General features: G+C 41.6%; 1 protein-coding gene across 2 annotated transcripts in view; it reads right to left on the bottom strand.

Annotated features, from left to right (window-relative positions):
- Positions 1-24,487, bottom strand: part of REV3L (REV3 like, DNA directed polymerase zeta catalytic subunit) — a 1,049,196-nt gene that overhangs the window by 364,984 nt on the left and 659,725 nt on the right. For both annotated transcript variants that reach the window (XM_086927335.1, XM_086927334.1), the window contains exons 17-19: positions 23,673-23,865; positions 21,165-21,276; positions 10,235-10,350 (exon numbers count right to left, since the gene is read on the bottom strand). In XM_086927335.1, coding sequence (XP_086783461.1) covers positions 10,235-10,350; positions 21,165-21,276; positions 23,673-23,865 — 421 coding nt within the window. The remainder of the gene's footprint in view (positions 1-10,234; positions 10,351-21,164; positions 21,277-23,672; positions 23,866-24,487) is intronic.

Here is a 24,487-nt window from a genome sequence, read left to right as displayed (position 1 = left end):
TTCAGATGAACGGAAGATGGCACAAACTATCCCTGTATGTGGATGACTCTCTTCTTTATCTGTGAAACAACGAAGAAATTGAGAGATTAAAGGTATATACATTCATAAAAGTATAATTAACAATATCATTGCTTTACTTCAGCAGTCTCGAAAGATGTCCAGTCTCAAGATCAATTGGAATAAATCCTGCCTAGTCCCCAACTCCAATGACTGAAATGCAATAAACGTCTTTACCTATTTCAAGCCTATTTTGCCTGTCCCGGCTAAGATCCTTGAGAAGGAAGTTCATAAGCAATTATCTAACTTCCTTGAGTCTAACAACTGCTTGCATGACTCCCAATCAGGCTTTAGATCAGGATGTAGTACAGAGACTGCCCTATTGGAAGTGACAGAAACTGTATGGGAAGCCTTAGATCAGGGTAGCTCAGCCATGCTGGTGCTGTTGGATCTCTCCGCAGCATTCGACACTGTGACTCACCAAATTCTACTGGAGAGTCGAGCACCGGGGAGTGACGGGCACTGTGCTGGCTTGATTCCACTCATTCTTAGAGGGCCGGTCACAGCAAGTATTTGTGCATCCCCATGTCTCCGCTCCTAAACTCCTGGTATGCGGGGTGCCCTAGGGCTCTGCCCTGAGCTCCACCCTGTTTAATGTTTATATGGCCCCGCTGGCCTCCCTTGTTGAGCAGTGGGGAGTGAAAGTGGGCTCCTATGCTGATGACATTCAGAATCAGTATTCAATAACTTTAAGACCGGTATGGTCAATATTTCGACCTGGATGATGGAATGCTACCTCAAATTAAATACTGATAAAACCGAGGTGTTGTTTTTCGACCAACGCTCTCCTCAGTCTCCCAATCTCTGGTGGCCTTTGGAGTTGAATTCCCCTCCTTCTCCAGTTGGGGTGGCTAGAAATCTTGGTTTCAAATTCGATACACACCTGTTCTGTAAATCTCAGATCTGCCAAGTTTCCTCGGCTTGCTTCTGGAAATTAAAAGCCTTGCCGAAATTTCTATACTTACTCCCCATGGACTGTCAGAAGACTGTAGTCCATGCCATGATGACATCAAGGTTAGACTACGCTAATAGTCTGTACCTGGGTCTTCCTGCCCATCTGACCCATAGACTGCAGGTTGTTCAAAATGCAGCAGCCAGACTTATTAGAAATGTGCTGTTTCACCCCCACTTGAGGAGCCTTCACTGGCTGCCTGTCCTAAAAAGGATAGAGTTCAAGGCACTTACCATCGCCTTCAGAGTAACCAGGGATAGAGGCCCGCTATACCTGCGTCAGAGACTCCGGAAATACCAATAAGCAAGAACCCGCAGGTCTAATCTCCAGCAACTTCTTTGGATCCCTCGTTTCTCTAAAACCAGGATTGGTGGTAAAGCTTTTTCAATGAGAACCGCATCCTAGTGGAACTCTATGCCGGTCCACCTTCAGAAGACAGAGAATGAACAAGCATTTAGGAAAGCGTTGAAGACCTGTCTATTTGCCTGCCCCTAATATGCAGTTCTTTTCTCTCCCCCTCCTCTGCACGATCCGCTGTCAGTGCCGAGATACCTCCATTGGAGATAGCGGTGCGCTTTAAAAGTGCCCATGAATTGACTTGATCTATTACCCCATTGGGTTGGGAATTTGACACCCTGAATTAATGTGAGTTTGTGTTTACCAAGCAAACTATGAACTGATAGCTGGCAATCTGGGTCGAGCCAGTCAGGAACTCGCTCTCTTTCTGATGCAGTCTCCCACTTTTCTCCATGGGCCACACCGCGATCAGCAAAATGTTGGTGCTTTCTTGCCTGTTGTCTTTTTACCTCAGCACTCCCGGTGCGATTGGGTGGACGTTTCTTCAATGAACTACAATCCGTATCGATCGCACTTATAAGGGGCCCGGCAGGCAAAGAATGGTGATCTCCAAACTGTATGCTCCCCCAGATGCAGGGCAACTCAGAGCCCTGAATTAATTATTATCATTACAATCTGGCAGCCCAACTTCAATGGCCCATGCGGTGGCTTGGAGGGGGCAGTCTGTGGGAACTAGGGGACTTGTTCTCTCCCTTCTCCAATGGACTTTATATTGGAGGGGCTCCTGGGCTCCACGCAGATGGTGTCACTAACTGGAGGAACGGCCTCATGCAGGTGGCCACATGGGGCTGAAGGAAGGGAGTGACTGGTAAAAATGGATGGGTTCCAATTGCACCTGAACTTCCCAGGAGGGTGGCACCGAACTGCAGAGACCTGTACAGCCTGCAAGATGTCCAACCCTGGACGGAGGAAGGCCTCCATGAATGGGGGAATTTATTTAAGGATGGACTGTGGTGCCCATTTGATGACCTAAGCAAACACAAGGAGATGATGGAAAGAGAACTGACATTTTCAGGCACTCACCACCCAGTCACAGATCTGCGTTCAATCCATCATCGGTCTTTAGCTCCCTTCGCCACCTCAGTTCAGCCACAGCTATATGCAAATGAGCCTTGACCTATGCCTCATGGGAACAGTCCAGCCCTAACTGCCAAGCCAGATCTCCCCTAAACCTGAAACAAGCACCCTGGGACCGGTTTTGTGGCAAAATGAGCAAGGGACCCATGTCTGGGCATAACCTGCCAGGGAGAGAGGAAGGGATCCCACTGGGTAGCGTCCTTCTGTACTTCGCTATGGCATGCCAATTAACCATGCTTTGGAACAGAACACCTGATGTACCAAACACTTCCCAAGTATTCCAACCCTATTGACACATCGTGGGGCACACAAAGTGGTGATGTGCCTGTATAGAGCGGTGCAGGAGTCCGAGAAGTCACATTTGACCTGACTAAAAAGGAACTGGGAGGAGGATTTTGGACAAGAATTGACACATACACAATATGAATGCTGCCGTTCTATGATTAAGGGAGTCTCCCGTAACACACGCCTAAAATGTACTAAAATTAATTACCGGCACCACACATACTTGACCCCTGCACGCCTCACACTGATGTACCCAGCAATCTCCCAAGCTTACCCAAGATGCACAGAAATAGATGCAGAGTTTTATCATATGGTGTGGCCCTACCCACAAATGATGGCATACTGGGCAGAGGTGTCAATGAGAATGTCAGAGATTGTAGGCAGACAGATCACGGTAGACCCAAAGCATTACCCCCTAGGACTCATGAAGCGTACCAAAGCCACAAAAAGCATGAACAAGTTTCTAGACCTTACTTTAGCAAATAGATGAATAGCTATGGCTTGAACGTCCCTTTACTCCCTCAATTGAGAGGTAGAAGGAAGAAGTAAAAAGGAGGATATACAAGGAACTGAACACCTTAGTGAAGTACCCAGCCCTCACAAGAAACCCTGTAACACCACTGGGTTAAGAGGGGTTCTTAAGGTAGGCACAAGCCAAAACTGACATGAGGCCAGCCAGGAAAAAACACTACCCTACACACCACTCTCCTCCACAATCCAGGTTTTTATACCATCGGCCACATACATTACATACAGGCCTAGGATGGGCCTCTAAACAGGACCTCTAGCACCCCCTCCTCTCGTGCAAGCTGCTGCTTTACAAATATGTGATAGGGTTACTGGCACTAGTAGGGGTGCTTCCCCCAACCCCATGCCCTCTCCCTGCTGCATCATGACATTTGAAGAAATGCTGACCCTAACACCACATAGCAGAATGTACACTTTTTCAGTTGTTCAGTTTTGGTTCTGTTTGTAGTTTATTTTCCTTCTCTCCTAACCAGTGTCTTATTTTAACTGTAGCAGAAGATGACCAGTGGCACTGTAGCATAATTGAGATAATTCCTTAATGTATGATGGCTCTCATGGAAGTATTAACAGTGAATATATAATTTGTTGTTCTGAAAATCAATAAAGAAATACTGGGATAAAACAACTTACTTGGTTCCAAAAACACTAGTTTTCAACTAGCCCACACCAGAGAATGTAGCAGGGGCAGTGAAACCAGATATTTTCAGAAGTGGACAGGTTAGGCAAGACCAGATCCAAAGTGGGAGGCACCAACAAGGCCTATACAAAAATGTGTGCCCACACAAGTCAGACATTTTAGATGCAAGACTGGTGAACCAGAATTATTTAGCAGATCAATGCTTTCTTGCAGGGTTTTATATGCCTATTTTCTGAAAGAGGTGGTAAGCGTTGGATCCAGCAAGACATTTGCATGCACTGAACTCAATGTAGTATGTAGAGCTTAGGACACAGCATGCTAAGACAACCAGAATCATGCCTAAGTACCAAGAAGGGAATAAACACTTTAGTGAGCTGAAGCCAGAGAGTGCATTTATTTTTGTGAACAAGCCTAACAAGACTACGTAAGCAGATGTCTGATCATTTAAGTTGGGTCTGGAAGTTTGCAGGTGAAGATGTTTCTTAGTACACTGCCTCACATGAACAAAAGTTGAATGTTTTAAGGATTACACCAGGATGTGCAGTCTCCTGCCTTTAAGGAAATAACATGTGGCATGCTGAGCACCAGTTGAGATGCAGTGATTTTTGATCCAATATAAATGAATTAGCACAGATTGCTGTGGACGACTGTACATTCTTTTACCAGAACTGAGGAGATGGCAGCACTAGTAACCAGAAAGTATTTTGTCCCTTCAAATAGCTCTTACCATGGGATAATCAAATACAATTGAAAATGGAATCGATTAAGATTCTAGCTTTTGGTCTTAAAAGAAGATGGCACAGTTAGGAGGATGGCCCTGTGAGAAAATGCTGATAACAACTGTATTGGGAGGTGAAGTATTTTTCGATTAACTGCACTATTAATTTAATAAATAATTGTAACAAGAGTTCACTTTGATATGAAAGCAATTTCAGATGTAAACCTCACCACTTGCAAGCAGTTACAACTTTTCAAAAACCATAATCGCCACTACTCCAACATTTAAATAATTAAATATTTTGTACACCTTTAGAGGAATGCATAATGTATTTTTTCAGTGTCCCAGTACCTCTTAAAAGGTTCTTTCAAAGGCTTGGTACTGTTATCCAATTGACTTCTAATTTACTGCATGAACACTTATCACTATGTAACCTAAAGCAATTGACAGCTTTGTTTAACCATATCACACCCAGAACTTGACCGACTGCTACTACAGAGGGAGGCAGTTTGATCACTGCTACATCACACTGACATAGTAGTTTATTTTTATTGCCTTATCTTTAGAGACTGTACGCAGTAGGGTTTTTTGCATGTCTGGACCATCGGAATACCTACAGTTCTTCTTTCTTCACACATTTGCAAGTGGAAGCGTTATATAAAAGTCTTCACAAAGTTTTTGACAGATTAGAAATTAAGTGAATCACCCCGCCTCCATATGAAATTCAACGTCATCATGACTTATTATTTGTTTGTGTAGGTAAATACCCATGGTTTCAGCTGTGGCTGGCACTCTGAACAGCTTATCTCCTTGATCAAGGATGCTTGGGCACATAGGAAGATATTGGCTTTTCCGCAGTGATGGGGCAAGTGTTTCAAGGGGAACAAAAACCTGTAACTGTTCTTTCTCCAGCTGTAGCGGCTACTTTTCAGCAGCTTTTTTAACTGGGTTGTACAATGCAATGCCATCTGGAGGTAAAGGCCTTGAAGAGTATGATTAGGAACCCTCCTCTGGAAAATTGGTGTTGAGGTCTTCCCGTCAACGTCTGTGCTCAAGTTCTTGAAAAATAACATGCTCATATATTTCCTCTTCTTCAAGGATTTCCTGCTCACCATCTTGGAGTTCCAGTGTAGTTGGTGGCTGTAGTTCCACCTGGTCTTCTTCCTAAGTTTTTTCTTTTACCAGCTTCGCAGGGGTTCTAAATTCTTTTAACTGACTTTTTAAAATCCCTCCCCTTTTCTAGGATCACTGCCATTTCAGCCTCGAGAGAGAGAGAGAACTTTGAGTGCTGTTTGCTAGGTATTAAGGAAGGCCAGAGATATTTGCTTCAGGTGTCAGTGTTACTTGGCTTAGGTCTTCATTGCTTCTCGGAGTGGATCCTATATCGAGGAACATCCTTTAAAGATACCCTTGTGTTGGGATCCTAGATGTTCTTTATGTTTCGACCACCCAATGTTTGTTGAGTTTTTGGCATCAAGGGTTTCTTCGAGTCTGAATGTTTAGGATCTGCCCACTATGTTTTTGTGCTTTTTCCTGCACACGTGTCATGAGCTCACACTCCTTTGGCATCTTCCTCAGTAGCTCTTCTCCTTGGAGATTGAAAACTTCTCCCTCAATGCCAGAACCCTTTCAATGTGCTACTTCTGTCTCCTCAATGTTGTCGCTTGAGGGACTGTCGTCTTTGGGCGAAGGTTAGTCCTTTTTCTGAGGCTGGATCACTTAGTAATGTGTCCACCTCTCTCCTCTCATTCCCAGTTGCATCAGGATTTGCAGGGTTTTCTTTTGCAACTAAGAAAGTGGGTCCAAGTGTCTCCAACAATGGCAGTACTACACATGCTCAAGATCGAGAAAGACAAGTTACTTGCTTGTAAATATGCTTTGACAGCTTGAAAACCCATCTGGATTTACGTGCTGTACATAATTCCACAAGCTAGTGGTGTGGAGGTGTACTCTTTTATTCTTATTTCTGTTGACTTGGGTGGTGTCATATTACTTACTACAATATCGACCATAATCCCACAATGGCTCAGTATTTGACTTTCAATTTGGATTCTTTTTTTCCACCATTAGCTTCTGAGGTGTGACTGAGAGCTTGATAAGTAAGACAGATTTTTAATAAAACTTAAATGGCAATGTTTAACATCGAGTACAACAGCAATCTGAGAACATTGCTGGAATCAGGAGACCGATTTTACAGTACTTTTAAAATCCCTCTGCATCATCCGATTGGCCCTGCATAGAAAGGCGCAGAGTTTTATTGCAGATACGTTCAGCTGTTATAGATCTGTGGTCTAAAAATATGACCTTCAAGGCAATCCCCAACTTTACGATTGCAAGACACTTAGGAAACTTAGATTAGAGAAGGGTCATATTAGGTTTTGCAAATTGCCTAAAACATGTCTTTTCCAGGTTGATGTCAAACTTCTTGGTTACTTTCTCCTTGGTTATTACAGAATTAGATAGTTACCATGCTTTTAACAACACTACTTCCCAGGAGGGTATCAGTTGCACCAGATGAGCTTTTTAATTTTACTTAAACTGAAAGGAATGGCCTTACCATTGAAGAATAGTGTGGTTTTGATTAAATTGTGTAACCAATAACATAAAAAGTAGACCAGAAATCTACACCACATTCATGCCGCAAGCCATGGAAAGCCAATAGACGCCTTGGACACTACCCTTAAACATAAACTAGAAGCTGTGAAAAGTTTCTGAAAATCATAAAAGTTATTGTGACAAATGCATCCAGGACCCCAGAAAACAATCTTCAAACTATGACTAATACAAATACATTGTGTTCACAATGTTGGCGCCTAAAGTGCATGCTACTTCTTACAGTCAAAGAGATCACGGTTCATGAAAAACCCACCTTTATCCATGAAAATAAGTTAACAATGACAACCGTGAACTGCTTATTTTACCTATCCAATATTTAAGTAAATATGAAGTTCTGCATAGTTGTATCGGCTGCAATGCGTGCCTGTTCTCAACTTCACTACACTAAGTGTGCATGGGAATTCTGAGCCCAGTTCAGAAATTGGAAACCGCAAAAGTGTCTTAACCCCTTTACTGCTAAGGCATTACTCTTCTTTCTCATATAATTTCCATTGAAATCAATGGAAAGTCCATGACGAGTTACCCTTGTCATTAGCGGCGAAGAGGTTAATGTACAAGCTGTAATCTAATCTCACCCGTCAGTAAGAACTACGCTGGCTGAAAAGTGTTGTATAAACTAGATTTATGGTCCAAAACTCACGAATTGTCATGTACAATGTAAGATGTCCCTTACAGTGCAAGGAAACATTTTAGCAATATACTACATAGAGAGTGCTATGATCTAATTCAGGTTATTGCTAAAACGATGTAAATAGAACAAGTTGAGAGTTTTTGGTGCCATGTTCCAATATTTGGAAATCCATACTAAATTAACATAAGCTTGTAAGGCATTTTAGTGAGTTAATCACCTGCAGATACAATCTGTGTGTAAATTAAGGCCACAGTTATGAAGTGTAACAAGACTGGGTACATTTTTTAATCGACTGAGAACCACTGTTTTATCGAACAGTAACAATTTGTATGTACATACTGCAACAACGTATTAAGCGATATATCAAAGTTTTCAAATCACTGAGCAAAATACATATCCCACACTGACAATATAGAAACAAAATCTAATAACATGTTTGCCTTTCTATGTATATGCGTCTCTTTGTGCTTAAAGTATTGTTTCTATGATTCTCAAGTTTCAAAGGGCAAATCATAATGTTAGGCGCTACAACATCTTGTTACAAAAAAACAAAGTGAATTTAGTTAACCTTTGGAAATATTCATTAACCAAAACTGAGGGCCAGCACATATTTTGAAGTGCTTTTAAGCAGTGGGTTTCAGCCCCTTTACTCAGGGTGCCAAAATATTGAGAGTGAGGGAAAAGCCAGATTTTAGGGCAAGTTAATATTCAAAGTGAATATTAGCTGCACTTAGTCTATATTATGATCTTACGGATATAACTAACATTCACATGAAAATAAGGCCCTGAGTTAAGGCGTCACATTTTCAAAGTACAATTCTGGTTTAGTTTACTGCAAAGTTTTAGTTTGAAATCTTACATTTTATGCATAAAACACTTAAAACATCAAGGCTGCAAGAGGTTCATACCTCTAGTATGTTGAAATGTTGCTGGCGATTGCAAAATGATTTTGCCCCAGGGAATCCAAAGGATGCATACCATCAGGACTTGGGGAAATGGAACTAAGACAGAGTTGAATTCAGGGGGAAAACCTAAATAACCGGAGACATGAAAAATGTTCCCTTATCTAAACTTGGTCTGGTCTCACTTGAATGCTAACTCTTACCACAGATGAGAGCAATACTGAAGAAACTGTTGGGGAATGTTAAGTGGAGAGAAACCTACCAAAATAAAAGGTTTATAAAGAATATTCACAATTCAGAAGTCTAAGTTGATTTTCCCATGCAGAGACCCACAGAAGTTCTATCAACCAAATACTTTAAAGAAATCAGATTTTTAAGGGACAATTAAATTTGTTTGAAGCCTTAAACTGCGGCAGACTATTGCTGCACTAAACCTTGCTTTGAAGAGCAGCGTTTCAATATGTGGTCAAGACACTTGTGAAGAATCATATCTCAGTGAGAATTTGTGGCTGATGCTGTAAGATGGAATGAAGGGCTCAACATCCAAGGAGGTTAAAAGACACTTTCTTCTGAGAATAGTCATCAATGATCTTGTCTAAACCATAGGCTTGAACAATGGGGAATGACAGATACAAACACAAACAAACAGGCAGCTTGATTTGCAGGAGGATTAGAGGTCTGAATGAAGGGTGGTAAATACAAGAGGATGGTACAACGAAATGTTTTCATCTATTGGGAAATAGCCATGTCATGGGGGGAATAAAATGGCATGCAACTGAAGAATAACGGGATTAAAACAAAAAGAGGGCTTGCAACCAAGACTCAACGGATCTTTAAGGATACAAGATATAGGCAAGAAATGCACAAACCACCTCAAATCTAAGAAAGCATATGCATTGACAGCAAATTATGTTGTCAGCTGCCATTGAAAATGTTAGAGGAAATCAAAACTTAGCAGACAAGTAGCAGTAAAATTGGGAACAACGAAGGACTCCAATGTTAGCCCCACAGAACCGCCAGAGTATGTTAAATTAAAACAAACCCATTTAAGAAAAAGACACTAATGCTCAAGAATGGTAATGTTGAACTCAGTAGATACAAGCGATCACAAATGTAGTGAGGAAATAATTTGCATCAAGCAAACTGCTAAAAAGAACCTGATTAGATGATACTGTCCTCCACACCACCAAATTTAGATACATATACAAATATATAAAAATGCAATAGCTGCAGAAAAATACTGAAAACAGTGAATGAAACCGAAAGGACAACTTGGGGTTCCAGAAAGTATGACACAGGGCAATATCAGAATTCCCAGGACAGTAATACAAAGGCTTTGCTAACCACGGAACTCCTGATTTGGGGAGATTTAATCAAGATGAGAATCTGCAAAAAGACCAGAGCATAAGCTATTCCTTTCTTGCTACTGGTTTGCTAAAAGATTTGTGGAATCATGATGAAGCAGTAAACTCACCTGGGACTCGAGAGATCATCTGGCAGAGATCAACATCCAATGCAGAGGCCCTCTGCAAGAGGTATCCCCACGAACGCATCTGCACTTCATAACCCAATAAAATATCAGGGTCATACCTGTATCAAAAAAGTATGTATCAAAATATAAATCAGTTAAAAGGGTATACAATTTATATGTTTTTATCTGCGAACCACCTAAAAATGCGTGAAACGGACACAAAACCAAGATATTGGTATACATCTTATTTTCTTACAAGATACTTCAGGATTAATGATTAAACATTGGATAAATTCAGACATAATGCTGCCCACAAAACTTTCACATTAGCATAGGTAATACTGAAAAAGGATTCAGATCTGTTAAATGACAATAGATGAGAAGGGATCAATTAAATTTGTTTTCTTCAAAATGTAGTGTCTAACTGGCATGCATCAACTCAAATGGTTATAGTTTTACATGATGGACAAATCCTGTGTACAATCAGGCGTCACATAAGTTCTTAGTAATGCATCTACCAGAGAAGCAGTGCCAAAATTGTCCCGTTGATGTTATGTGATTCCTGCAATACAAAGATTACAATGCCTTGCATAGTTATTTATCTGCTCATGCTCATCTTTAAGCCATGATACCTCTTTCTCTTTTGGTGAATTTTTCTGACTATAAAAAGTGATGATTCTTGCAGGAGACATTAAGGAGAAATCATTTGTTACACAACATAATTTAGCCTTTCATATTATTTTGGACATGACTGCAGAAATGGCTTTAAGATGTGAAGAGTTTAAGAACATGCATCCTCAATTTCAAGCAGCAGGTGTGCAAGCCTCAATAGTCCAACTTTCTAGACTAAAAGTACTGTACAAGTGAACATTTCAAATTTTAATTCAGTTAAGGAGGCTGCTATGTTTTTGAAAAGGATAGGTTGAATTCAATATAGTTTAACATTAATCTAAAGAATAGAAGGGATTAGAGGAACGAGGGGTGGTTGAAGAGGAATAGGAGGTTCGGCACCCAGCCATGGTGCCAAGTTGCCTTGGGGGAGGGCACAATGTGTGTGTGTGTGTGTGTAGGGGTATGTGAGGAGCTGGAGAGATGCTGCTAGAGCTTGCCTGGGGGTGGTTGGTGAGCATATAAAAAGGAGGTTTGGAGGAGTAAGTCAATTGAGTTTTTTGCATGTTATATAAGCACATGCAGAATGTACTGTGGAGGTGGACAGAATGCCGGTTTCCACTGATTATGTACGTTTACACTATAAGCACTTTTGAAAGATGAATTGTATACTGGGAACTTGTGCTAAGCTCCTCCCTCTGGGGCCAGGAGGGTACTAGGAAAGCATGCTCAACATCCCAGGGAAAACAATTGTTACTTTGCTATTTTGCCACTTTTTCACAAAAGCGTTATTTGCATAGTTAGTTATGCAAAGTTTGAACATGGGAAAAGGATGGTTAAAAGCTGGTGGAACCATGAAGGAATGAGGCGAGATATTGGGGATCCATACGATAAGAGGACCTAACTCGACTTGGTCTCTATCTCTTTAAGTAGAGAGAGCTGAAAGTAAAGCAGTGGGATGATTGAAATATATATGAAGAGAAGAGGGGAGCACGTCTGACAGATACTACGAGAATTATCTTGCTTAATGTCAATGAGTTAATAACAGGAAGAAATTACATGCCATAGAGTCTTGAGTTAATGGTCTCAATCATTTAAGTTGTGCTATTACATGAGACTCGCATAGCATCAGCTAATCTGGCTAAATCATCAATGTCTTTGAAAGGGGCATGGTCTAGGGAATGTTCAGTAGTACAAGCGCCATGTACAGGTGTGGATATATTTATAGCCAAAATGTGGATGCCGAAATACATGCATGGGGGAGCAATACAGATGATCTTTGGTACTGTGTAAACTGCACCGTCGCCTCGGTGTGTCTTACTCTGGTTAGTTTTTACGCTCCTGTGGAAATTTGCACTTTTTGCTGACGGTCCCGGCGAGAATTATAATCAGGCACAATTTTAATTTCTTACAAAATCAATATATTGATACTATAACAAGTAATAAGAGGCAACGGAAGCCTAAAATACCTAAAATCACATGGGATTATCAGAAGGATTTGCTGCTAATGGACCCATTGAGAAATTCTCTCTCTGAGAAGAGTCCGTACAAGTGTGTTTCTAACAGACTTAAAACAGCTACACATTTTTCTTTGTGCCAGCTAGTCTCAGCTTTATATATTTGATAACACTGCCTTGCATTTGACTTGGGAGTGTTCCATTATTATTATTTGCATGTGCTTTACTATTATTGTCTGCCTGTGTTTTATCTCCTGCATTTGATTACTTGCGAGTGTTTTATTATTACTTGTGGGGGAGCGCGCACACACACACACACACACACACACACACACACACATTTGCATGTTGTTTTACCCATTTCATTTGACATCTGGGAAAGTATTTCTGTTAGAGAGTACGGCACTAATACAATCCCACGCTTTATTTTGAAATTGCCTTGTGATGTGCCTCATTTTCTGAGAGCGGAGCCTCCTTTCCAGGTGTTTCATCCTGCTTTACCAAGTGCCTTGTCTTGGGAGTGCTGAATTTCATTTATTTGGGAGTGTAAAGCAAGACAACTATTATACCTAAACAATTGATATGAATGCATTAGAAAATTACCAGGGAGACTGTTGATGCCTACACTCCCTGAGGAAGATGGCTGCAACACCCTTGAATTATGGAGGAGCTGGAAGAGGTAACCAACAATTTATCGGGTGGTAAAATATGCAGCTTAGACAGTTTTCCATTTGAATTTCATAAAATATTTTCAGACGTACTATATATTTGCGGTGATTAGGTATTTTATTCTATGTGGGGTTCCAATCCCATCTTCTTTTAATCCTGGTAATGTGGTAAGCTTTCTGAAGAAAGGTAAAAAAAAAAAGTAGAGGATCCAAACTCCTATCGACCCAAAAAAAATTATGTTAAAGATTGTAAAATGAAAATGAAATTAATGGCAAACAGGCTCAATATGGTAACTTTTAAAGTATTTCACCTAGATCAGAATAGTTGTATAATTGGTTGTCAACAATCAACTAACACAAACTACTTTATGGAGGCTCTTGATATCATCGAAGTAAAACAAATCTCGGCAATTATATTTTGTTGGATGCCGAGAAGACTTTTGACCTCATGGTCTGAGAGTCATTCAGGATTCCTCCCCAGATCACAATGTTCATACAGAATCTGAATAAAAATGTGGAGACAAAATTGATTATTAATAAATCAAAGGGAGATACATTGAAAGTTTGATGAGGGAAGAGACAGGCTTGTCCCTTTTCCCACAGTTCTGTTTGCTTTTTTTCCATTGAGTCATTGGCTATTGCCATTCGAAGAGATGAGATCATCCAGCCACCCGTGCCATCGACGGAAAAAATTAAACTTTACGCAGATGATATCATGCTGATCTTAGATACAAAGAACACAACACCAGAGAGAGTTTTTGACATTTTCCCAGTGTTTTAAGCTTCAGGCGGATATAGAATCAATAAAGCTAATAGTTAAATATTAAGAAATTGCTGTAAAAAAAACGTATTACCAGAATTAGAACACTGTGTCTGCACTCAACCCAAATGTTACACAGGGGTGAAATTTGAAGAAAATATTGAGGACCCATTTGGATTTAGTTTTAAACTTTTGCTAATTAAAGTAAAAATGCAGTTAGCAAGATGAAAACCGTTATCGATCACCTTCTTAGGGAGAGTGGTGCTGATAAAGATGGCAGTCCACCATTTGTTCAACTTCTTTTTGGTCTTACTGTGTGTTCTCAACCTTTTTTGTAAAAGAAAGTGACTTCATGATTTCATCTTTCATCTGGTGATGCTCAAACCCCAGATTGGCACTTAGCAATTTATATAGAAGTGTGGAAGAGGGAGAGTCAGCTCTCCCCAATTTTCAAGTATATCATGTACAATACAGAATCAGATAAATATTTTTAAGAACTATCGGATGAACATGATTTTAAAAGAAAATGATATAGAACATATTTTAAGACTGACTAAATCCCCTAAGAATGTTCAGTATAAAACTGTACAATTTTAAAGGGAAGGTGCAGCTTTATCGAAATGATTCTATCCCCTATTAGGAAACCCGCTTGATTGACTTGGAGTGGGGAAAAGGAGAGGAGATAGACTAGACCATTCTATTAAACCAGAGAGTTGATTTTTTTCGAAATTGGTTGATTTTATCATGGGTGAAAAAAAGAAAACCTGCCTCGAAATTGAGACGAGGGATAGTCATTGGTTACAATATCTGCATATAGGGTTAAAAGCAATAGATATAAACACAATCTTGATGAATAAAGAATTGGTCTCTAATTTAATCAATCCACCCCCACCAGTGCTGAAAAAATATCTTGCAGGAAGAGAAGATGATGTCTTTCAAAAAGCAGCAAACAAGTGGAAAAGAGGAAGGCATCTCCCTAACCAGAGAAATATGTAATTGTAATTGTTTCGGTGTTAAGGCATGGCAATTATTATTTAAAATCTTATATAGCGCGCAGCTACCCTTGGGCATCCCGGCGCTTTTCCAGACAACATCCGATGGTAATGGGGGACAGAATTAACGCATTATACAGGAAACAAAAAGGTTTTAAGACCTTTGCGGAAACGCAGTGTGCAAGACTCAGCGCGTAGTTTTAGAGGGAGCGAGTTCCAAAGCTTTGCCGTGTTAAATGAGAATCTTCTCCTGCCCGTACGGGCCTTTTTAACTCTAGGAACTAGCAAGAGATGTTTCCTCTCCGATCGCAGCGTTCTGCTTGCTTTGTATGGAGTAACTAGGTTTTTTAAAATGAGGGGGCCTTTACCTGAGAGGATTTTATGGGCAGTACAAAGTGCCTTAAAAGTCACTCTCTCCCGCACAGGGAGCCAATGCAGCGCCTTCAATGCCGGTTTCGCTGATTGCGTCCTCGGAATATCCATAAGCAGCCTTGCCGCTGCATTTTGGACCTGTTGAAGGGTCTTGAAGGAAGATTCAGGGGCGCCCAAAAAAATGGCGTTACTATAATCGAGTCTAGATGTTATAAGACCCTGAATCAACAACTTCCTCGATGTTAACGGTAGGAGAGGGAACATTTTCCGAGCCGACCGAAGCAGGGCATAACACACTCCTGCAGTTTTCTTAGCTTGAGTGCGAAATGACAAGTCTGGTTCTAGGCCAGACTCCAAGGCTCTTAATCGCTTCTTTGGGGGCCGGGGGATCACCCATGCATCCCGGCCAGCTGAGCGAAGGGAAAAGGGTAGTTTTACTCCCCAGCAGCAGTATTTCCGTCTTTGAGCCGTTTAACTTGAGGGAGGATTCTTCCATCCAAGTATGAACATCCGACAGGCAGGAGTTCAAGGTGTCCGGGTTGTGGGCCAGATGGGATAAGGAAACCACCAGCTGCGTATCGTCAGCGTAGCTGACGATTTTGATGTCATATGGGGATACTACGTCCTCCAGGGGGCCATGTAAACATTAAATAATGTAGGGCTCAGAGAAGAGCCCTGTGGCACTCCACACTGGAGGGGAATTGATTTGGATCTCTCACAGCCATCCCAAACCTGGTAAGTTCGACCCGAGAGAAAAGATCTCAGCCACTGCAGGGCCACCCCAGACACCCCTACCTCAGCCAGCCGCCGAATCAACACCTGATGGCTCACGGTGTCAAACGCCGCGCTGAGGTCCAGGAGGATCACTGCCACTGACCCTCCTGAATCCAGAATAAGTCTAGCTTCATCAACGACCGCCAAAAGGGCCGTGTCGGTGCCCTGACCTGGGCGGAATCCGGTCTGTGATGCCCGAAGGAGTCCATTCGACTCCAAAAAGGCTGACAGCTGCTTGTTGACCAACCGTTCAGCAATTTTGCCGAGGCCCGGCAGCAACGAGATGGGCCTAAAGTTCGACAGGCCAGTGGGGTCCAGATTGGTTTTCTTTAAAAGAGCCTTAACAACAGCCATTTTCCAAGTGGGTGGCACCACACCCTGGATAAAAGAGGCGTTCATTAGGTCTGTCACGGGAGCTGCAATGGACGCTGTTACCTGTTTGAGGAACCTCATGGGAACAGGGTCCATGGGGGAACCACTTTTAATCGAAGATAAGGTTTTGGCGACCTCGCTCACTGAAACTGGGCCAAAGGAGTCAAGATCGAAAGCGGTCTCTCTGGCCTGAGTTCCCAAGGTCTGCTTGCCATTGTCCTGAGATAGCCTGGGCTGGGGCAGGGAGTTTAGGATCTTCTCGATTTTTGTGTGGAAGAACTCAGCTAGCTCCGTACTTTTTTGTTTGTCATGCGTAACAGCAGGCTCCGGAACTTTAAGCAGTTCTTTAACCACTTTGAAACTCTCCCTAGAAGAACTAGAGGCAGATTTGATGCGGTCTTCAAAGAATAGGGCTTTCGCATGTCGAAGGGCGGACTTATAGCCCCTCATTGCAGCACGATATTCTTCTCTCCTAGAAACTTCCCAGTTCTTCCTCCATAACCTCTCCATCCTTTTACATCCCTTCCTGAGGGTGCGAAGTTCTACGGAGTACCACGGAGCCGAGCCAACTCGTTTCTCCCTCTTTTGAACTCTCTTTTTGGGAATAAGAGCGTCCAAAGAAGCAGATAGCATACAATGCAGGTCTATTGGACCCCATAGTTTGTAGATAAGCTCAATTTAGAAACCTCGGGTTGTTATCGATGTGAACTGAAGAAGCTAATTGATCACCTGTTATCTGCCACTGCCCTGAATTAAGCAGCTTCTGGGGTTTGAATTTTCAATACTTAAAAACTAATTTGCAAATTCAAATTATTCCCAATCCTTCCCTAGAATTAATAGGATATGATTATATGCTAGAGATGACCCTAAGATATCAAGATATCAAAAGTTAGTCCATCTCTCGACGTGAGTGGCCAGAATACTCTTTACAAAGGTGCAAGTCAAAATAAATTCCTTCCATAACATAGTGGATTGGTGAAATGAAAATAGTGAGACAAAAGGAATATTTGTGTGCTGACCGTAAAAGGTATACCGTGGAGTTTAATAAATTATGGGGTCAATTTATGAATGACCAGTAATAGAACGAGGTAAATATGTGCAGGATGAGGTTTATAATTACACAAAGGCGTACGTACTGTGCGGTTGCACCTAAATATCAAGATGTGGATTTCTCTATGGAGGTTGTAGGAAATTAATTGTTTAAGCAGTACTGTGTTATTCAGGTTAATAGAATCATGTTCAAGTACGGATTTCTAAGGAATATAGAAACAAGAGGTTGGTGCTATGTTCAGCTAAATTTCGAGGGTACTAGCTTTACTGATGTATGAATTACATTGTACAGACCTTGGGGATCCGTGCGAATAATAATGCATTACATTATTTATAAGAATAATACTGCACAAGGTTTTTTCTTTTTTTCACCTGCTGCTAAATTGTGCCTTTGAAATGATTATATACATTAAAAAAAAGAAACCCCAAAGAGAGTCTTTCTTCAGGAAAATAAAAATGATTACAGTTTAAGTATACTGAATCCCTTTATTGGAAGTGAGGTTAAGGAAAGCATTATTTACACATAGAAGAGTTAGCAAATGCAGTTATGCTGTGTATAGAATGGGAGTTCGAAATTTCACCTTACTACACAGTAGGAAAGTGCCCATATTTGTCATGGTCACCCCAACTTTTTGCTCGCCAATACTGGAAGTACTAACCAGACCCCATTGCCAGTGCTCTTTCCCTGAGCAAGGTAAACTGATACAAGTATGATACAATTGACACACACTGTAGCACCCTTGTAAGTCTCTAGTAAATGGTACCCCCTAGCACCTAGGGCAGGGGTTCCACAGAGATTACATGAGGACTGGAGCATGCCTTATGCCACCCTAAGGGACCCCCATAGAAATTGTAGGCTCACAAATTGCCATTGCAGGCTGCGTGCCATGGTGCAAAACATGGTGAAAACATAACATGGGCCGGCACACACCCCTCTGCGCCATGCCTAAGTCACTGCATACGATATATGCAAGTTATTGCTACAGCACGCCTTACAGTCTTAAGCCAGGGTGCAATTTATCCTACGTGAGGACATATCTGCATGAGCAGATATGCTCATGTGGTTTCTAGTCCAGACTACTAGATATTGCAAGTGATCAGGGGAACCCATGTTACAGTGTGTTACGGGCACTGGCGATTACGAGTTACCCACCTACATAATAGCTTCACTGAAACCTAGGGTGTTTGGTATCAAACACCTTGTTTGAATAATCCCATACGGATTCCAGTATTGGATTTATCATGACATGCACTCAGAGGGCACCTTAGAGGTACCCCCTGAAAACCTACCAGCCTCTAGTGCACTTGCTGACTGGTGTAGTCCAGCCTGCCACCACAGGCAGATTTCTAACCCCTGCAGGTGAGAGCCAATGCTCTTTGAGGCCAGAAAAAATGCCTGCTCTGGAGGAAGGTGTTCACACCTCCTTCAGCATGATGGCTAGTGATTTAGCATATCAGGGCCAGGGAATTCAAAGTCCCTGCAATATTTGATATGCGACTGAGGCTTCCCACAAACCTGGGAGATGTCACCCCCTGCCCTCAAGCCCCTTTAGCACCAGGATAGATAGGAAATTAGATATGCAGGGAGGAGTGACGCACTACCAATCCAGTCACACCCCAAAGTTGGGCGGTCAGATGTGACCCACGAAAGAAGGATTCCACCATCTTGATTTTTGTGAAATTAGCGTTCTGGGAAAAGGTTATGTACACACATCATAGGAAGTAGTTATATAAGGGGTGCAGTGACCCCAAGGGAAAGTAGCCCATTGGCTACTACCTTTCACTCCCCTTAATGCCCCTAAATCTATTATTTAGGGGAGCCCCTAGCACCAGAGGAGGAGAATCGACTGACTCAAGAAGAAGGGCAAAGAAGAGAGGAAAGAAGCAAGAACTGAGGACCTGCTACTGACTTAGTGCCAACCCTGCCAGTCTGCTGCTTTGACAATTGGGCCTCCTCCTGCCGCTGTGCGACTCCAAAAGCCGGGCGGAGGACTGCCAGCCCTTCGGAAAAAACAGCCAGCATCTCCTGTGGAGCTACTTCCCAGCATTCTGCCGTGCTCACAAAGGTCAGCCCTGTCTCCCCAGAGTGTGACAAGACTCTAGACCCCCCAGCACCAATACCCAGCGCACCTGACCTCTTGCAGCAGCCAAGACTTGTTGATGGTCCAATCCGGACACTGACCCTACATAGACCGACCCTGCAGACAAGGAACATCAGCACTGCAGAGACTAGCACTGAGAGCGCTCCATCTGTTTTGTTTTGGTTCCCATCTCCAGGTCGACACCTGAAGTAAGAGTCTCTGACCACCGTGGCCAGACACCTCACAGCACCTTTGCTCCCGAGCCCCACAGCCAGAGTCCAAGTGAACCGACGGTGCCTATGGGGTCCTGAGACCCTTAAGAGTTTACCCCCCCCCCCCCTTTGGGTTTGGCAGTACTGGTCTCCCAGTCCCCGCCTGCAGTCTCTTTTGCAGGAGACCGACAACCGCAGTGCAACCCTGCCGGACAAAGCAACACTGCACATGAGCCCTCCGGCCAGAGTACAGGTGAAAAGAAGGTGTCTCTGGGACACAGAGACCCTCGTGATCTGAGCCCCCCTTTGGGCTCAACAAGACTGGTCCCCACTTGCAGCATCTTTCTAACAGGCACTTTTCCCATTGACTTAAATGGGGCATCTGACACCGAAAAGCACCTCTGCACCCAGACACCCCAGAGCAGACCGAGGTGACCTGTTGGTGCTGCCTTGGACCTTGGCCCTTACTTACCTTAAGCCCTGAAGAACAGTCCTGTAAGTCGTTGACAAGAGGACGTATGCAGTATATGCTTTCTCCCATTGGTAAATATTACCGTGAATACAGTATCGCCTATTTATTTAACTGTCGAAAACCTACCTTAAAAAGTACTTACCTGATCACGAAGATCTTGGTGCATAAAATAATATAAAATCTATGTGATTTTAATAAATTGGTGTTGGATTTCTTTATTTACTGTGTGTCCCATTTTTTGACTGTGTATGTGCAGCAAATGCTCAACCCTCCACTCTGATAAGACTAAAGCTGCTCGCCCATATTACCACCAATAGAGAGCTTTGGGATTGCTAAAGCACACCCCTGTAGACCAGGAAGCGTTGCCTGGACTCTCTATGCAGGGTACTTCGTTTTAGTGCACTGTATAGAGAGCCACTTCCAACATACATCACTTTCCCTACACCGCAGAGGGTAAAGTTAGTGTTGTTATTAGAGTCTATGTTTGTTTAAACCGGCACAAAGAAAATATATTCTGTAAAGCTGCATCATTATTCCTTGTATTCCTTCCATACCAGGCTATGGTTTATTCTGTAAAGCTGCATCATTATTCCTTGTATTCCTTCCATATCAGGCTATGGTTTGATTTGAAGGGTTCTATGGTAAGCAGATTTAATCTGAAACAAGAAACACAACTTTTGAATTTCATCAGCAAGCTGAATTATTCTCCACCTAAATATTAATGGGCAAACAAACCACTCACACAATGGGGATGTTAACATATTTCAGGAAGAACTATAATGTGTTTAAGAGTAAGAAGATAATGAGAACATGGCTTTAAAAGACTCGGTTTCAAAGTCTAAATATTCACTTTTAAGCAATATCCAAAAATAAGTGACTTAGCGACCTGCTACCCACTGCTTTTCCTTCATTGAGGAGCAAAAAAACGTGTTATCACAGGGTGCACAAATCAGTCACTGGTCAAAAGATATAGTGCACTCAGCACTTCCGAAAGACTCAATAAATGCTGGTTGTGCCATTTATGTTCTCCCCATCTATCAAAGTCATGGGGAAAATGATATGCTTTTGTCCTTAAAAAAATTAATAAATAAATAAATACTAAGAATTAAATTACCGTCTCACAAGATTAACAACTTCTTGAAAAAGCTCCTTCTCATCGGTGGCATAGATGATGTCCAGGCCTGTAACACCCGATCGAACAAGTAATGGTGCCTTCTCTCGTCTGCCTAAAAACATATAGAAATGTAAACAAGCCAACAGAAAAGTTAATAAAAGCACAGCATATTTGTTTTAGTTTCGCATTTTAGTTTAGCATGTTACGCCACAACCACAAGATATTCCAACTTTTGCAGATACAGCTCCCTGGGATGTATTGGTGAATAATTTGAAAGCTCGTGTACATTTCAATATTGTAACCAACTGTTGATTTACTTTCAGGCATGGGGCATAATTCCTTTTAACAAGTAAATCTAATCTCCAGTTCACTTGTACATATTTGTGAATGGGTAGAATGCAAGGCAAACTCTGAGACTTGTGAGCTGCACTTTCCTAAAAAACAGCCAAATGTGGACTCAGCTTAAAATCCTCTAGTATGGAAAAGTGTGCAGTGTGGCTTAATTTATTTAAAACAAAACAAGGGCCCCTCTTTAGTTGCTATCAGGGTCTAGTTTAGGTTAGTTACACTTTGAACTGAAGATTACTTGCCAGTGCCTCTCCTGTCATTCTTCCAAAAGAGGGAAGCCACATTTTACATGGTCAGTGTTCAAGATCAGTACTGCTTACCTTCATTTCTATATTTCCAAATTGCAAAGCATTAGCAGGTTCGGGTTTCAATGGCCTTACGTTATGTATTTATTGTTCCTAATTTAAAACTATATAATGAAAGGATAATCTTTTCAGTTGACAGTGCAACTCCTACGAAAGTGACTTGGCATGCTAGGTTCTGCCAAGAAACGAATCAGTTTGCCAGGTACAACATAAACATTCGTCATAAAGATGAAGATGGTTAAACACTGAGTACGTTTCAAGTAGTTTAAAAATATACACCAGTGTTACTACATCCAAGACCTCCACTATTGCCAATGTTTTGTTTTTATCGAAAGTCCTTGAAACAAATTTTAGTACAATGATTCATTTTTTTCACGAGTTCCTTTTTTTAAATTATACCTTATGTAACGAAGGTTTTTGTACAGTTCTGGCAACCTTTCAGTAGATGAAACTGACTCCCTCATTGTCCATTTTAACCTGCTCAACAAATTGAATCTATGGCTACTTGCTCAGATTGCTGAATCTACCTTGCATGCTATGCAATCTTTGAATATCCTAGTCGTCTGGAAAGGGATTCGTATTGTCCAAGGAAAAGTGATATTTGAGAGGGAAAGAAAACCTTCCCTCCAATAAGGGGAAGAGGATGTTGCCTAATGTCTACAGAGGCCGACCTTGGAGCTGGGGAACCGGGTTCGTGTCTCGGCAGGGGCGCTCAACATTATGTGTCCGGCTGTACCCCAACTGGTGCTCATGTAAAGTGTTCGGATACCTTCGGGTCTAGCTCAATGGTTTAAAACATCCATGTACTTTCTAGTGCTGTGCTCACCAACTCCAACTTTGTTTCCCCATGAAATCTATAAATCAGGTTATAAATGTAAGGTTGTGTCGCACTCATGTGATCTCTGTTCAAACTAACAATCTAACCAAAACCTGTTATTTTAAACTATGTCAACGTCAAATGATGTTGGGTTATCTTTCTGCAGTGTCCATAGTAAAGAAATAGAAGCATTGATTTTACACTGGACTATGGAAATACCTCTGTTGAGGTCCGCTGGACAAACTAATAGCACAATTGCTTTTACCAGCGCAGCACAACAGCACATTCAATTTTTGGCTCAGCAGATGGGGCTTAGTCTATTTTACTGAGATCCATCTATTTGGCTGTCTTTAAAAGCCAACATAGATTTTAAGTTCAATTGGAAATGTATCTTCCGTGTCTCAAAAGAAAAATGCAAATATGTACCCTCTAGATCTGTCTGATTGGCTCATTGTCCCCCACAGTAATGTAAGCTTCAACACAACATGAGCCTTTCCATCAATGGACCCAGACTAAGGAATGCACTTTTGTCGAATGTTCAAGAGGAAGAATCTTGGATGCCTTTCTTCACACATGAAAAATGTTGGTTGTTTTGTTAAATTATCTTGATATACAACTTTAAAAGCCTGGCTGTTTTGTTACAGTTTATTGATATTAGGATTCTAAACTCCTTAAGACTTCCAATTAAATTTTCACCTCTATATTTTTTGTATTCATTTATGGTGCCTAATACAGTTCAGGTTCGTGCATGTGAGGTACATATAAATAAACAACACAACAAATAAATGTTGCCTGACTGGTCAAGATCACTGTGAGTACATTAGGTTTGTGGTTGGATGAGGCAAGACTTAGATAAGTTATCTTTTCTCAACAAAGAAATTCAAATTCTAAAGATTGGCAACAAGTGATCATGCAACATAACTTTCAACCTAAAGGGTTTCCGATAAATGCATTATCTCAAAATAAATAACGCTTATGACAACGACATTTCTGAATGCGGCTTTGCGACTAAACATATTTAGTAAGAAAACATCAAACCTTTGCAGCTGCCAACTTCATCTTTTTCAATCACTATTGCACCGGTGAGCACAGTTTTTTCAGAATTCGCAAGTACTGCATCAGAGGATATGCGGTAGAATAAAGCACAGATAGGATCAAATTCGGGGTCTGGCTCCAGGTCTCTGCGTGTTCGTGCGTGCAACTCCATGCTAATGAGAGTCAGGTGCTGGACCTAAGAGAAACAAGCAAAACATAGAAACGTGTTCTGTGCTGTTCTGCATTCCTTCTGGATTACTACTCACTCGTAATTAAGTCAGACTATTTAGTCTCTTTTTTATGTCATACTAAAAGACGGTGTAACATTTTACATAACTAATCCCCTGATTAGTTATGCACATACTTTGCTCTAAAAGCAAACAATTCAGTTTAAAAACAAACTTAATCTTGGATGATACAATTATTATAAAATTATAAGTAATGGCACTTTAACTACAGACTGCTGGACTTAATTTCTTTTTTGGGGTGTTAAAAGATGGCGGTCACAAGCATGCCACATTCTTTATCAAACCTCCTATTACGACTACAGTGAAATAAATCATCGAAACGTTTAGATTACAGTTCTTAAGTGTGCATTATCAAAAAAGCATCGTGAGACGTGTGCTAGGGATCAGTGCACTACTGCGGACAAAAGCTGAATTTGTTGCACTTAAGAAGGGAAAAACAACTTGAGAAGGCCATTTGCGCAGTGATGGGAATGGTCGCACGACAGCTACGCTTGTGCTCAAATGTCTCTCATATAAATACTATAAGAAGTGGGAGAAAGAAGAAGCAAGGTATAGGACCAATATAGGAGG

This window comes from Lissotriton vulgaris, chromosome 6 (assembly GCF_964263255.1).
Source record: "Lissotriton vulgaris chromosome 6, aLisVul1.2, whole genome shotgun sequence".
Lineage (NCBI taxonomy): Eukaryota > Metazoa > Chordata > Amphibia > Caudata > Salamandridae > Lissotriton > Lissotriton vulgaris.
Note: the sequence above shows the minus strand (reverse complement) of the source record. Positions and strands in the feature narration are given on the sequence as shown.